We start from the raw sequence: 14,476 nt of genomic DNA on the forward strand, positions 1-14,476 counted from the left end.
TGTCTTTTGTATGAAAGAAAAGAGTGAAATGCAAACACTGGTGGTCCTGAAAACAGGAAATAGTGTATGCATGTGTGTGAGAAAGAGACAGACACAGAGACAGACAGAGAGACACAGAGACAGAGACCTGGGCCACATTAGAGGTATAGCATGCTGTGTTCCCTTGACCATACTGAGGCTGAGAGGAAGCCAGGAGAGGTAGCCACGACAGGTTTCAAAGAGCTACTGGCAAGGACGGGGGGAAACAAGAGGATATGCTCATTAGGGTCTCAGTCGTGGCTCAGTGGCACGTGCCTCTCATGTGTGAGACCCTGATTTCCATCCACAGCTCAAACAAAGAAAACCAAAGAACTACTGGCGAAACACCTTCATTTGATGAGATCTAAAGCTAAGTGGGTTGGGAAAAGAAAGTTCTTTCTTCTCCATTTTTTTTTGGGGGGGTCACACCTGGCGATGCACAGGGCTTATTCCTGGCTCTGCACTCAGGAGTTACTCCTGGCGGTGCCCAAGGACCATATGGGATGCTGGGAATCGAACCCGGGTCGGCTGCGTGTAAGGCAAACGCCCTACCCGCTGTGCTATCTCTCCAGCCCCTCTTCTACATTTAAGCCTTTGTGATGTTGGAGAAATACAGTTCAATATGCGAACTTCCGGGAGGACCATATAGTATCTTCTCTAATATACCTGGTCTCTGTGGATTGGGTTGTGTTGGTTTTGGGGCCACATCCAGTGGTGCTCAGGGCTTACTCCAACTGTGCTCAGGGGTCATTTCCAGCAGAGCTCAGGGGACCCTGTGGGATGCCAGGGATCGAACTCGGGTCAGCCACCTACAGATAGGCAAGTACCCTATCTGCTGTGCTATCTCGCCAGCCCCAATCTACGTTTTCAATAAAATAAATAAATAAATAACCACTCTTGCCATAAGTCCACAAATGCATTACTGAAGAATGCAGGTGGCCTGTTCCCAGTGAAAAACTGCTTGCTATAAAACACAGTAAGAGTGAAGTCATTTCTCAAGGAGCAGTCAGAGCCAAGAAGTTAGCTCTGATGAGGTGGAAAGGTCCCTAACAGTCTTTGGGAGGCTTCCAACCTGAAATAACAGGCATCTCAAAAGGGCTTTTGGCTTGGAAGAGCACCAATCATTTCTCCCCCCTCTCCCTCAATTATATTGATTTCCAAGCATCTTTGGAAAGCAGAAATATTTTAATGCTTAAGGACTGGGACTAGCAGAAAATTTGCTTCTACTTTTACTGCTCAGAAATTCCAGCAAAATTGCTTTCTTTAATGGTCTTGAAATTCATTGTGATGATTTATACCCTAACCTTTGAGTCATTTAATTTCCAGTGATGGGAAAAGTGAGGTAAGGAAAAAAATAGAGTAATCGATCATCAAGTTAGTCGCCCTCAGCAAAACTGTTCCTCTGATGGCAAAAATTGCATAGCATTGACTTAATTTGCATCTCTTTCGTTACTAGTGAGGACAGGTATGCACCTCCACCCCTCTTAATGACCATAAATTATTCATTTGTAATCAACCTGTTCATTGGTAGAAATGACCTTTCGTAATCATATAGCAATTTCCCAGGTAAGTTAAACCAAGCTATGTTCTGGATCCTCTCTTTTTTCATTTGTACCTTAGTGATATTGCTCTGGAAAGCCCCTACCCATAGAACACAGCAAAACAAAAACAGTGGCCCAACAGATAGTACAGCGGGGAGGGCACTTACCTGGCATGCAGCCAATCTTGAGTTCAATCCCCAGTACCCCATATGATCCCCTGAGCACCACTAGGAGTGATGATCCCTCAGTTCAGAGCCAGGAATAAGTTCTGCGCTTGCCAGATTGGCCCACAAACAAACAAAACACAATCTTCATCTTAAATGTGAATCACTTTTCTAATGGATCTGCTATTTTAAGAAAAATATTTCTAAAAAGAAGAGTCTGGGAGACAACTCAGAGGTCTAGGGCCCATATTCGGCATAGACAGAGCCTTTGATTCAATCCCTGGAATAGCAGAGCCTCCCAGACCCCTCTAGGTTTACAACCCCAGTGCCCCAACATCCCTGCTGGGAAGATCTCTCCCTGGAAAAAAACAGAAATAGGGCCAGAAAGATAGCTCAGTGGGATGCACTCTCTTTGCATATAGAGGCCCGGGTTTGATTCCCAGCACCACATGGTCTACTGGGCATTGCAAAGCATGCTCAAAAACTAACCACCAAGAGAATAATCATAACAGTGTTTTAAAAGCAAGCTTTCTAAAAAATTCACAACCTTGAAACACAGATCCCTATGTTCAGCTTATTTATTATTAGTAAACTTAACTCCGAAAATTGCCTACATGTGTTTTCATGTTGAACCGCTGATTCTGTTTCACCTGATAAAATGTTTCCAGATTAAGTTCCTAAGGATATACCCCATTATACCCCATTATATTGAGTTAGAACTCCAAACTACTTCCTGAGAAGAGTTTAAGTCCTACCCAAATATTTATTCCCTTGGCTTCTTTCTAATGCCTTTCTAAGACTTTTCATCCTTGTAAAGTTGCCAATCCTTGGGTCCGGAGCAATACTACAGCTGGTGGGACTGCCTTGCATGCGGTCGACCTGGGTTTGATCCCCGGCATCCCATATGGTCCCCCAAACACTAAGGAGTAATTCCTTAGTGCAGAGCCAGGAGTAACCTCTGAGCATCACTGAGTATGACCACTCCCCCCGCCCAAAAAAAAGAAAAATATATATAAAGTTGCCAATTCCAATTTCAGCCCAGTGAACTATTAATATCTAAGGGTCTGCCTTTAAATACAAGCAAGGTACCTGGCTTTAACAATAACGTTGGATTCACAAAACTTGTCCAAAATGAGTCTAATAATAATTATGAAAGACTGACCTTAATTTCTGCTAAGATCTATCCCTAGCAAAAGCCAAACCATGGGGCTCGATGGCCGGGACAGAGAGTACAGCAGGTAGGGCAATTGCCCTGCACAAGGCCAAAGGAGGTTCGATCCCCAGCACCCAATATGGTCCCCCAGGCCCAGACAGGAATGATCCCTGAGTGCAGTACCAGGATTAAACCCTGAGCACCCTGGGTGTGGTCAAAAGATCAAACAAACAAACAAAAAAACCCTGCTTCTCAAGGAGGTACCTCAGCACCACCACCACTTACCAGAACCTCCGCTTTCAAGCCAAGAACCTTCTTTACCCACCGTAGAAACACCACCTTAGACCTTGGGCTAAACTGACCATCACCATGTAGCTCAAAAATCTTACATTAGTTGTAGCCTGAACCTAAGGATTAGCTGATGTCAAAGAACTGTCTCTGGGTGGAAACGTGGCTTGTGGCTCATGGCTCAGTGGTACAGTGTCGGCCTTGCAGGCTTGAGGCCAAAAATTTGATCCCCAGCACTACCCCATATGTTATGTGCAATTCTAGCAACGCTGTCATTGGTGGCTGTCATTGAGTAGGTGACATCTAGAACTTGCTTGACCACTTATTCCAAACCTGCTTTCAATTCCTTCACCTTAGAACACCTCAAAGCAAAGTCCTCCTTAAAATCAGGAGAGGGGCCTAGAGTGATGGTACAGCAGGTAGGGCATTTGGTACAGCAGGTAGGAGCGATACTACAGCTGATAGTATGTTTGCCATGCACGCGGTCTATCTGGGTTTGATCCCCAGCATCCCGGATGGTCCCCTGAGCACCGCCAGGAGTAATTCCTAAGGGCAGAGCCAGGAGTAACCCCTAAGCATCACTGCTGAATATGACCCAAAGAGTATTAATTAATTAATTAATTAAATAAAATTAGGATATGCAAAATTCCCAATTTGAGACAATGGTGGTGGAAAGATAATGGTGGTGGGATTGGTGTTGGAATATTGAATACTGTAACAAATCATCATGAACTTTGTAAACCAGTTTATATTGTTGGGATCGGGAGTTCCCTAGCCCTGGGAGGCACAGAGAGACCAGATAGACACAATTCCTGCAGGAGTAAAAACGGGGTTTATTTAGACCAGCATGCTGGGGCTCCACAGCACACCCCAGAGAGAGCAGTGGCTGAGAGCCCCGAACTTCTTCAAAGGGGATCTTATATAGGCCTTCACTGGCCGGTACAGCAAAGCCTGCGCATTTCATAGCCAATAGATTTGTAACAACATATACTTTCTTAACCAATCCATTTAAAAGTACCTCACTCCTTAGCCTATAGATTCAAAGATCAGCATTTACGTACATCGATTGTCAGCACAAGCAAGGTTATAGCTGGAATCATTAAGCCTTAGGTAATCTCCCTTGACCATCCTCGTTTTGAGTTACCCAAGTCTGCAGGGTGCTTTAGTGAGACAATACACTCCAGGAAAGGGCAATTTCCCCCAACCACCCGCATCCTGAGTTATCCTTTACCCAAATCTGCAGGGTGCTTTACTGAGACAATACATTTCAGGAACAGTAAATACACCTGAATCCTGTCACACTTGGTTTAGAAAGAAGTTATGCCCTGTTCACTTTCCAAGTCCCGTCTCCCCCAGGTGCAAAGCAGCCAAGCAGTTTTACAGAAAGCAATGTTGCAAGTTAGCTAAAGTACACAAAAATTTGATGCCCTAATATGGATTCTTTCAATATAAAGTGTAGGGGGAAATTTTACATATGTAGACCTTATCTATTTCATGTAAACTCCAAAATATATGAACACAGAATTTCAATGACAGCTAAGACATAATTATTACCATAATGAGATCCAAGTATTTAGGTTCCAGAATTGAAAACTTACTTATGTAAGCGAGAATTGGCATTTTATTATATTGTATTAAATGATTTTAATTTCCTTATTTACGTAGGTTAAAATCATATAATAATCTACGAACTATTATTATCTGAACATTCTACTTGTCATTCCTTAAAGTTTTGTTGGAAGAAGCAATATAAAGTAAATTTGTTCTATGCCTAAGGGGACAGGTTGAGATTAGGAGGAAAACTGGGGACACTGGTGATGCTGAAACACAAAATGCTTGAAACTGTATGATAAAGAAATTTGTAAATCACGGTGTTTTTTAAAAAATTATTATAATTTCGACGATCAACGGGAGGGCCTTTACCTTTACCTATTATAATTTCATTTTAATAAAAATATAAGATCTAGGAGGTAAGAGGCCTGAACACGTGAAACCGATTAAAGACTTCGCTGGACTTCCGGAAACGATCGCCTCCGCCCTGCCGGAATCCGAAGAGCCCGCTCTGAAGCGCAGGAAAACGAGTCGCACTTTTCATTGGCTGACTTTCCCGGAACTGAGCCCTGGCTTTGTTCTCATTGGTGGTTGGTGCTGTCACGTCCCCTGACCGCACTCACTTTCCCCGCGGCGCCCAGTGAGGAGTGAGAGAGAGTAATAATTTACAGTAGGCCCGGGGGCGAGAACGCTGGGGCGAATTTCCTCCGCCCACCGGGGGTCGGCCCCGCCCCCTCGTCCGCGGCCACGCCCCCAAGGGCCCGGCCACGCCCCTCACTCCGCGAGGGCGGAGGACCAGGCGCGGCTGCGGCTGCAGGAACATGCTGGAAGCCCACGGCCCCGCGGCCGGGAGGTGCTGAAGGGACAGTTCCCGGACGGCGGGCGGGGCGGCCTGATGGAGACCATCTGGATCTACCAGTTCCGCCTCATCGTGATTGGGGACTCCACGGTGGGCAAGTCGTGCCTCCTGCACCGCTTCACCCAGGGCCGCTTTCCCGGGCTGCGCGCCCCCGCCTGCGACCCCACAGTCGGCGTGGACTTCTTCTCCCGCCTGCTGGAGATCGAGCCGGGCAAGAGAATCAAGCTGCAGCTCTGGGACACCGCGGGGCAGGAGCGGTTCAGGTAGGGCTTCCTGCACGGGAGAGGTGGGGGGCTGCGCTGAGCTGCCCTGAGCTGCCCTGCCCGGCCCGGCCCGACACTCCCGTTGCAAACACTCCCCATGCAAAAAGTACAAACACTCCGGATCTCGCTTCCCCTTGCCCCTTCTCTTCCAAAGACTGCAGTTTCTAACTTCCCCGTCCTCCCTTCCCCGCCTGAGCCGGGATCACCCTCGCGGTCCCCCAGCTCCCCACTGGTCCCCCAGTTCCCTCTGCCCCGCTGGGATTTGGATGCCCAGCTCTTGAGCGCCCCCTGATGCCCTCTCTCCGAACCCTGCATCCCTCTGCGCACACCCACAGCTGTCCCTTCTCCTGCCCTGCACCCTCCCTCCTCCTCCTCCCTCTCCTCCTTCCCCACCCCCTCCTCCTCTCCCCGCTCCCTACCCTCTACGTCCTCCTCCCTCGCGAGTTTACCCGCCATTTCTGGCCAAACTGCTAAGTCCGGCTCTGGGATTCCTGGTTGATTCCGGGTTCCTTCAGCGAGTGATGCTCCGACCCACCTCACCGCATAAGCTCGGAGGCAGAGGGCAGGCGGTCAGGGTTGGAACACCTGGCGGCACTTCTCTAATCATCAGAAGCTCCAGGCCAGGTCCCTGGCTATGTGTCTTTCAGAGCAATCAGATGTGACACCAGGGACCGAGTCCCCAAGGCCGGCTTCTTTGGTCTGGGGTTGAGCTGTCTCTTGAAAGTTTGCAGGTGTTGCTTTAAGGAGAAAAGAGATGCTGAGATTTGTCAGGAATTTGCCCCTTCCTTAATCTGTCACGGATGTGACTGCTTCCCCAACATCCCAGACCAGAAGGTGCGGTTTCTAAGAGCAGAAAGGCTCCCACTGATATCTGTCCAAAGGTCCAGGGGTCAGCCACAGAGGTGGCTCAGAGAAATAAACCCAACTATGAAATATAAGCAGCCCCTAGGTGTTTGGGATGGAGCATTGTGATCTTCTGGGCCAAGGTTACTTAACTTTTTAGAGAACCTGGTAAGTTGAGTGTTTGAGAAATATTATTTTTTTATGGGGGGGCTTTGGGGGCCACACCCAGCAATGCTCAGGGCTTACTCCTAGCTCTGCGCTCAGAAATCACTCCTGGTGGTGTTGGGGTGGAGGGGGGACTCTATGGGGTGCCAGGGAGCAAGCCTGGGTCCTCCACATGGGAGGCAAGTGCCTGTCAGTCTGCCCCCTGTTATTTTTAAGGTTGCACTGCCAACTGGAACTCCTAGGCATTTTGCAGTTCTCAGCAGGCCACTGCTTGTGAAACAGATTGGGAGGGGACTTCCCAAACAACCTTCTCCATGCCCTCACCTCCCCCCACCATGCCCTTCTATTGTGCATGAGATCAGCCCACTCCAGGGAGCCCACTCCAACAGCTCCCGTTCCAGCTGTGACACTGACTCATAGCATTCCGGGACTTCCTTTGCTTCTGTGTGTGTAATGGAGAGATGGCAAGGCCGCCCTTTGGAGATGTGCAGAGGTCATTGATCGGAACCACCAGGACCTAGAATTCCACAAGGAGGGAATTGATTTGTTTTCAAGAAGTCTCCTTCCTTTGAAAGCCTTTTTCAAACTTCTGATTTCTTATCTGTCAGATAAAGGCATCCTTGTTATCTTTCTCAGATTCCTTACGTTTTTACCATGTTGATGTTGATAGCAAATTCCTGGACTTCTGATCTCATTCAGACATGAACTTTGAGATGTTTCATGGTCAGGAAAACATATTTACTGGCAGCAATTTGTTCTCCCCTCTAAATTAAATATAACTGGAGCTGAAAGAATAGTACAGGGAAGGGCTGCAGCGCTTGGCTGGCACATTGAGGGTCTTGACCATTGAGCCAGGAGTGACCCCAGGATACTACAGAGTGTGGTCCAGATCTCCTCCCCCCCAAAAAAAAAAAACATTTAAGTGAAGATAATAAAAACTTTTAAAATTTTTTTTGTTTTAGTTTTTGTTTGTTTGGTTTTGGTTTCTGGGCTACACCTGGAAGTATTTTGGGTTGTACCTGGTAGTAATCAGTTCTTACTGATTACTGGACTCAGGATTTACTCCTGAGTAAAGTTCAGGGCACCATATGAGATGCTGGACTCAGGGTCTGGACTCAGGATTTACTCCTGGCAAATTTCAGGGCACCCTATGGGATGCTGGGAATCCAACTCAGGTTGGCAGCATGCAAGGCAAGCACTCTACCCACTATGCTATCTCTCCAGCCCACATTTTCTTTATGTTTAAACTTCTAGCAACTGCGTTGATTTACGTCTACAAGATAGGTAGTAAAATCTTGCTTGTGTCCAATTCTTTCAAAAGATTTTTCCCTCAACTTCTGAACAAGAAAATGAGCATTGATTCATTGATTAGATTTTAAAGACTTTTTCTTTGTCCTAATTATACCAGCAAGATTTGTGGGAAACAGTATATTTGTCAGTTTGTTGATAATTAGAAATAAAAAGAAACCAACTTTAGACACTAACTTGAAAGCATTAACAAATGCTACAGAACAACAGAAGAGTGAGCTGATAGTTATTACCATATTGGGGGCTGGAGATGTAGTTGAGTGGGTAGGGCTCCTGCCTTGCACACAGCTGGTCCCTGGCATCCCATATGGTCCCCCAAGCACTTCCAGGAGTGGTTCCTGAGTACAAAGCCAAGAGTAATCACTGGGTATGGCCCCCAAAATCATATTTTAAAAATTTGGCTTTAATTTTCTCCCCCACACTCCAGCTTTACTGAAGTATAATTGATAGTATCAATTTTGCTTTGGAGCCACACCGAGCTATGCTCAGGGCTTACTCCTAGATTTGCACTTAGGACTCACTCCTGGCAGTGCTCAGGGAATCATACACGGTGCCCAGATTGAACCAAACTTAGCCATGTACAAGGCAAGAGCTTTTCACCCCCGTACTACTCTCTTTTGAGGGCTTTTAGTTCAAATTGTGTAAACTTTGGGGCATTTTGACAAGAGAAGGAAGTCTTCCTAAAGGAGTGCTTCTCAGAGCACTGGGTTCTGTGATCAAACACATCTAGAAAACCCAAGTATTTCACAGAGCACTCACTCAGAAATTCCTATCAAAACTCTAAGAAGCACTGCAGCAGAGAAACCTGCCGACTGTAATTGCTTAAACTAGCATTGCCCAAGTTTATTTAAGGGTTTTTTTGTTTGTTTGCTTGTTTGTTTGTGTAGGCACTGTGAGTAACAAAGTTGTTGACCCAGAGACTGGGGCATACAATGTTCCAGCTCTGGTCCTTCCTCCAGTGAATGATCCGAGGCCTTCCATCCCCAATCTGTCACATTTCCAAGTTTAATGCTGTCATTGCGTGTCTTGTTGGCCCTGAGAGATTAGATACATGCAGATGCCTCACCACAGCCGAGCCTGAGAACCAGGCCCTTGTCCCGTGTCACTCCCAGGCCTCCTCATCTTGCTTCCCCTTGAGAGACTTTTTCTTTTTAATGTAAAAAATTTATAACAGCTGACATTTTAAACAGGGAAGTTCCCTCAGTGAGCTGCAGTCTTGGGGTAAAACCATGATACCTTGGGGGCCATGTGTGACCCCCTCCCCCACCAACATAAAATAAATAAAAATGCCTGAGCTAAAAAGCAGTCTTTTTGTTTGTTTGGAGGCCACACCCAACACTGAGGCTCTGTACTCAGGGATCACTCCGGGCAGGCTCAGAAGAACTATATGCAGTGCTGGGGATTCAACCTGGGTTGGCCACATGCAAGGCAAATGCCTTACCTGCTGTAGTATCGCTCCTGCCCCAGCAGGCTTTTTTCCTGAGAGGCCTCATTTAATTCCTACACTCCTCGATGTGATTCCTGGCCTTCCAGAAAAAGAGATGATCTGATCCCAGATGGGCAGGTTCTTAATGCCTGGTACCCAAGATAACCCACAAAGGAGCACTGTCTCCTTGCAGCCTCCTGGAGCTCCCGGTCACTAGAATAAAGTAAGGTCAGGTTGTTTGTGTAGTGCAGTCAGCTGCTAGAATGCATTGACTAAAGTTATGTGATTATAACAGAAATCTAGCCACCAGCTTCGATGCTGGGGGACATTATAGAAGACCCAGACCTCGTGTCAGACAGAGTTCATGAGCAGGCAGGCGGTGAAGTCTGAGAAATCCAGTAACCAGAGTGTGGCTTTTTCCACGAGTGGATTTTTATCATCCAGCTCTGTTGGTTCCCTCCCTCCCTCCCTCTCTCTGGGCCTCTTACTCAAATTTTTTTCTCCTACAAAAGAATAATCTTCTAAGTGCCTCCCATATGCCTTCAATATCTTCCTTGAAGCATCAGTAACTCCTGTATCAGGGAAGTTGATTCTAAAACTTGCCACTGTGGGGGCCCCAGAGGTAGTTCAAGGGGTAGAGCAAGTGCCTAACATGCATGAGGCCCTGCATTCAGTCTCTGTAACTGCATGACCCCCTGAGCACTGTCAGGAGAGCCCCTGGCCATGGAGCCAAGAGTAGTTCCCAGGGACCACCCCGTGTGGACTAAGAACAAAACAAAATAGAAACATCTTCAGATCCATTTCCTTGGCCCTTCACCAAATGGAGCTGCCTAATTATAAGCACGCAGTTGGAAGGATGAGTCTATTGGATATGTCGTAAAACCGGATAATCCTTAGGCAAGACTTCCTCGTGGGGCAGTGACTCAGAGCTGGAGTGGAGCCCAGAGTTTGAAATCCTGAACACTTTGGTCAAGGGTGGCCCCCGAGCACTACAGAACATGGAGCCTCGAACCCTAACACTGGGGCAGGTATAGCACATAGGGTGTTTGCCAGGCCAACCTAGCTTCAATCCCTGGCTCCCCTTAGGGTCCCCAAGCACCCCCAGGAATTATTCCTGAGCACAGAGCCAGAAGTAACCTCTGAGCATCACCAGGTGTGGCCCCCTTAAAAAAAGCAGGGGAGGGGGGACCCAAAACTAACAAAAAGATGCCATCCATGAGAATGTGTGTCTGCCTTCCTGAAAGGCAGTGCAATTTCTGAGTTCTATCGTGGTTGACCCGGATTGCAGATCGGTCTCATGCAACAGTGCTCACATAAGACACTTCCAGTTGGACTTATAAATTCTAACTCAGTTGCACCAATGTGCCTGCATCTAGGGTGCCACTTGAAATCGGGCAGAGAGAGCACCTGGTCTCCTGACCCCCTTCCTGCTATCTCTTTCAGATCCATCACTCGCTCTTACTACCGCAACTCAGTGGGTGGATTTTTAGTCTTCGACATCACCAACCGACGCTCTTTCGAACACGTGAAGGACTGGCTGGAGGAAGCCCGAATGCACGTCCAGCCCTTCCGGATAGTGTTTCTGCTGGTGGGGCACAAATGTGACTTGGCTTCCCAGCGCCAGGTGACAAGGGAAGAAGCTGAGCAGCTGTCCGCAGACTGCGGGATGAAGTATATGGAGACCTCGGCCAAGGATGCCACCAATGTGGAGGAGTCCTTCACCGCCCTCACCAGGGACATCTACGAGCTTGTGAAAAGGGGAGAGATTTGTATCCAGGATGGCTGGGAAGGGGTTAAAAGTGGCTTTGTGCCAAATACTGTGCATTCTTCCGAGGAGGCTGTGAAGCCTCGAGCAGAGTGTCTCTGCTGACCGCTGCCCACTGCCTGCTGTCCTGGCCACCTTGCATAGGGTGCTGGGGTGCAGGGTGCCACCCCCAGGGCAGCGGGAAGCCTCAGAACAGGGATCTGTCCAGAGGGAGCAGGAGTCTGGTGGGAATCTGATCCAGGAAGCTCTGCTTTCTTTTAGGTAAACCAATGGGCTCTTTTGTCAAATTCTCAGCAGACAAATTCGCTGTGGAACGCTGTTATCTGCACCATTAGCCCCTGGTTCTTCTTGCTATATTCCTATCAGGTTTACCTTCAACCAAATAGGTCATTCTTAAGTATGTAGACCTGGAGTGAAAAGATTCTGCCAGGATTTATATTCTGTGATATAAATATATATTGACTATATGAATTTGTTCATTGCACATAATGAACTAACTGTAAGGTCAATTTAAAAATGTACCATTCATTTACAAAGTAAATCCATTCAGAGATATCAGTGAGAACTGTAATACTTGCTCCTTGGTCAAGGTACCAGGTTTTTAACTATCCTCAGAAATCTTTATTCCTCGCCCTCCATAATTTTGCTTGAATATGTGAAAATATGTTTTATACTCACTGTTCTCTGATTTCTTGTTCCTAAAAGTTTTATTTTGTAAAGATACCTAAGGATTCAAACAAAATATTTTATTGAAAACGTTTATAAAAATTAAAAGGACTAACATCAGAAAATAAGTGTCCTTTTTTATTTATTAGTTAATTAATCTTTGGACTTTGAGCCACATACCTGGTGATCTCAGGGTTTACTCCTTGCTCTGTACTCAGGGATCACTCCTGGCAGTGCTCAGAGTACCATATGGGATGCCAAGGATCAAACCTTGGTCGGTTGCATGCAAGGCAGGTGCCCTACCCACTGTACTTTCATTCCAGCCCCAAGTGTCCTTATTTAGACAAGAAGAATTCATTTATACACTGGCATCTTCAAAGAAACTAATTGTGGGACAAGAGAAATAAGACAAAAGTTAGGTGCTTGTAAGCAACCGGTCTTGGTTCAATTCCTGGTGCTGGCTATAGTCACTGAGCACCATCAGGACTGAGCACAGAGCCAGGAGTATGCCCTGAGCACCATTGGATGTAGTCTAAAAAAAAAAAAAGGAAAAAGTGAAGTAATTATAGTGCACTTAGAACTATTGTCAAAACAATCAATATTGGCAGATATAGACTTATTTTAGTAATAATTTTGGCAGGTAAATTTTCATTTTTCCCATTTCCAATAGAAAAAGGAGGCTTTTCCTGAGTCAGAAAAATAGACTAGGAAAGTTGATATATTTAGCACTCAAACTGAATTTTATAATCTTATTAGTAAAATTACAGATTTGGATGAAGAGTTAAAGGTATAGATGCTTTCACACTTCTGAAATTTTAATGTATTGATTACATTCTCCTCCTGGAAGGGGTGACCCAGCAACCTGGGAGTGCTTGGGAGACCATAAGGGATGCCAGGGATTGAATCTAGGTTGGTCGCGTGCAGGGCAAACGCCCTACCCTCCATACTGTCTCTCTGGCCCCGGCATTTTTTTTTTCAAATGTCCAAAGTTAATTTTATCTTTGTCAGATATTTTAAATGTTTATTTCTGGTCCGTATACCATTCCTAATGATAAAAAGGACACCAAATGAAGGTGCTTGTTTTTGAAATCATGGGTTTTCTTTTTTATTGTTAAACTATAGTTGCTTTATTTATGTGAATATCAAAGTGGTAGAATAGAAAGAATATTGCATGAGAAATCAGATAACAAATCTGGGTTCTAAGCTTGCCTTTTCTGTACCACTATTTTTTACCACTATTTTGTTTTGTCTTGTTTGTTTGGGAACCACACCTGGCAATGTTCTGGGGTTACTCCTGCCTCTCCACTCAAGAATCACTCCTGGCAGTTTCAGGGAACATATGGGATACCAGGGATCGAGCTTGGGCTAGCTGCATGCAAGGCAAATGCCCGACCTGTTGTTCTGTCACACCACCATCCCCCCCCCCAATTCTTGAGTCACCTCAGCAGATTCTTGAATCCAGTGTCTAAGCTCTCCAGTGTTAGTTTTCTCATCTGTAAAGTTGTCTTTCAGTAAGAATGAATATTTTAATAGATTTGCTCGATTTGCTTGAGTGGGCCCAGTAAGGTCTCCATTGGAGACTTTGTTGTTACTGTGTCTGGCATATCGAATACTCTCGGTAGCTTGCCAGGCTCTCCGAGAGGGGCGGAGGAATCGAACTCGGGTCGGCCATGTTGGCCGCTTGTAAGGCGAACGCCCTACCGCTGCGCTATCGCTCCAGCCCATTTTATAAATTTATAAATTTTATAAAACAGCCCTACAACTTGAGAAAGTGTTATTCAAATACGAGTTTGGTCATAGCTGCTATGGAGATACTAGTGTATTGGCAATAGGTAAAAGTTTCCTCGCGTTCTTTCCCTTCACGTCTCCACACAGGAAACAGAAGAAGCATGTTTTCATAGATCTGGAATAATTCTTGGTTTATCTGTCCCCTCTTCTTCCCCCAAAATATCAGCACCCCCCACATGAAGAGGACATGGAGGAGCTTCCCAGGGAATTCAACCAAATGTCATGTCTGAGTGATTTTCATGCATCTTTAGTACTTAAATTGTACTTCTATTTATTTATTTATTTATTTATTTATTTATTGCTTTTGGGTCACACCCAGCGATGCTCAGAGGTTACTCCTGGCTCTGCGCTCAGGAATTACCCCTGGCGGTGCTCAGGGGACCATATGGGATGCTGGGAATCGAACCCGGGTTGGCCGCATGCAAGGCAAAATGCCCTACCCGCTATGCTATTGCTCCAGCCCCTTAATTGTATTTCTAAATACTTCTAATTCTTGAATATTTTATAGGCCCTTATGCTTTAATCATGCTATGGAGAGTTTATTATAGCATCAATATAAAATGTTGGAGTCCTTAAATTGACAACATTTTCCTGATAGCTTTAATTTTCCACTTGAATGAGTTCAAGCAATAATTGACCAGATAAGAAAATATCTGTCCACCAAAATGTGAGTAGGCT

General features: G+C 45.9%; 1 protein-coding gene across 1 annotated transcript; it reads left to right on the forward strand.

The window, feature by feature from the left end:
* Window positions 1-5,516: 5,516 nt before the first annotated feature.
* RAB39A (RAB39A, member RAS oncogene family) lies at window positions 5,517-12,016 on the forward strand. The gene is made up of 2 exons (XM_056115154.1): window positions 5,517-5,837; window positions 11,023-12,016. Exons 1-2 carry the CDS (start codon window positions 5,611-5,613, stop codon window positions 11,447-11,449), a joined length of 654 nt encoding a protein of 217 aa, XP_055971129.1. The 5' UTR covers window positions 5,517-5,610; the 3' UTR covers window positions 11,450-12,016.
* Window positions 12,017-14,476: the final 2,460 nt, after the last annotated feature.

The sequence above is a fragment of the Sorex fumeus genome, unplaced genomic scaffold, assembly GCF_029834395.1.
Source record: "Sorex fumeus unplaced genomic scaffold, SorFum_2.1 ptg000028l, whole genome shotgun sequence".
Classification (NCBI taxonomy): Eukaryota; Metazoa; Chordata; class Mammalia; order Eulipotyphla; family Soricidae; genus Sorex; species Sorex fumeus.

Coding starts and splice junctions, on each gene's coding strand:
- RAB39A (XM_056115154.1), top strand. CDS start 5,611: ATGGAGACCATCTGGATCTACCAGTTCCGCCTCATCGTGATTGGGGAC. Junction 5,838..11,022: donor GCGGGGCAGGAGCGGTTCAG/GTAGGGCTTCCT, acceptor TATCTCTTTCAG/ATCCATCACTCGCTCTTACT.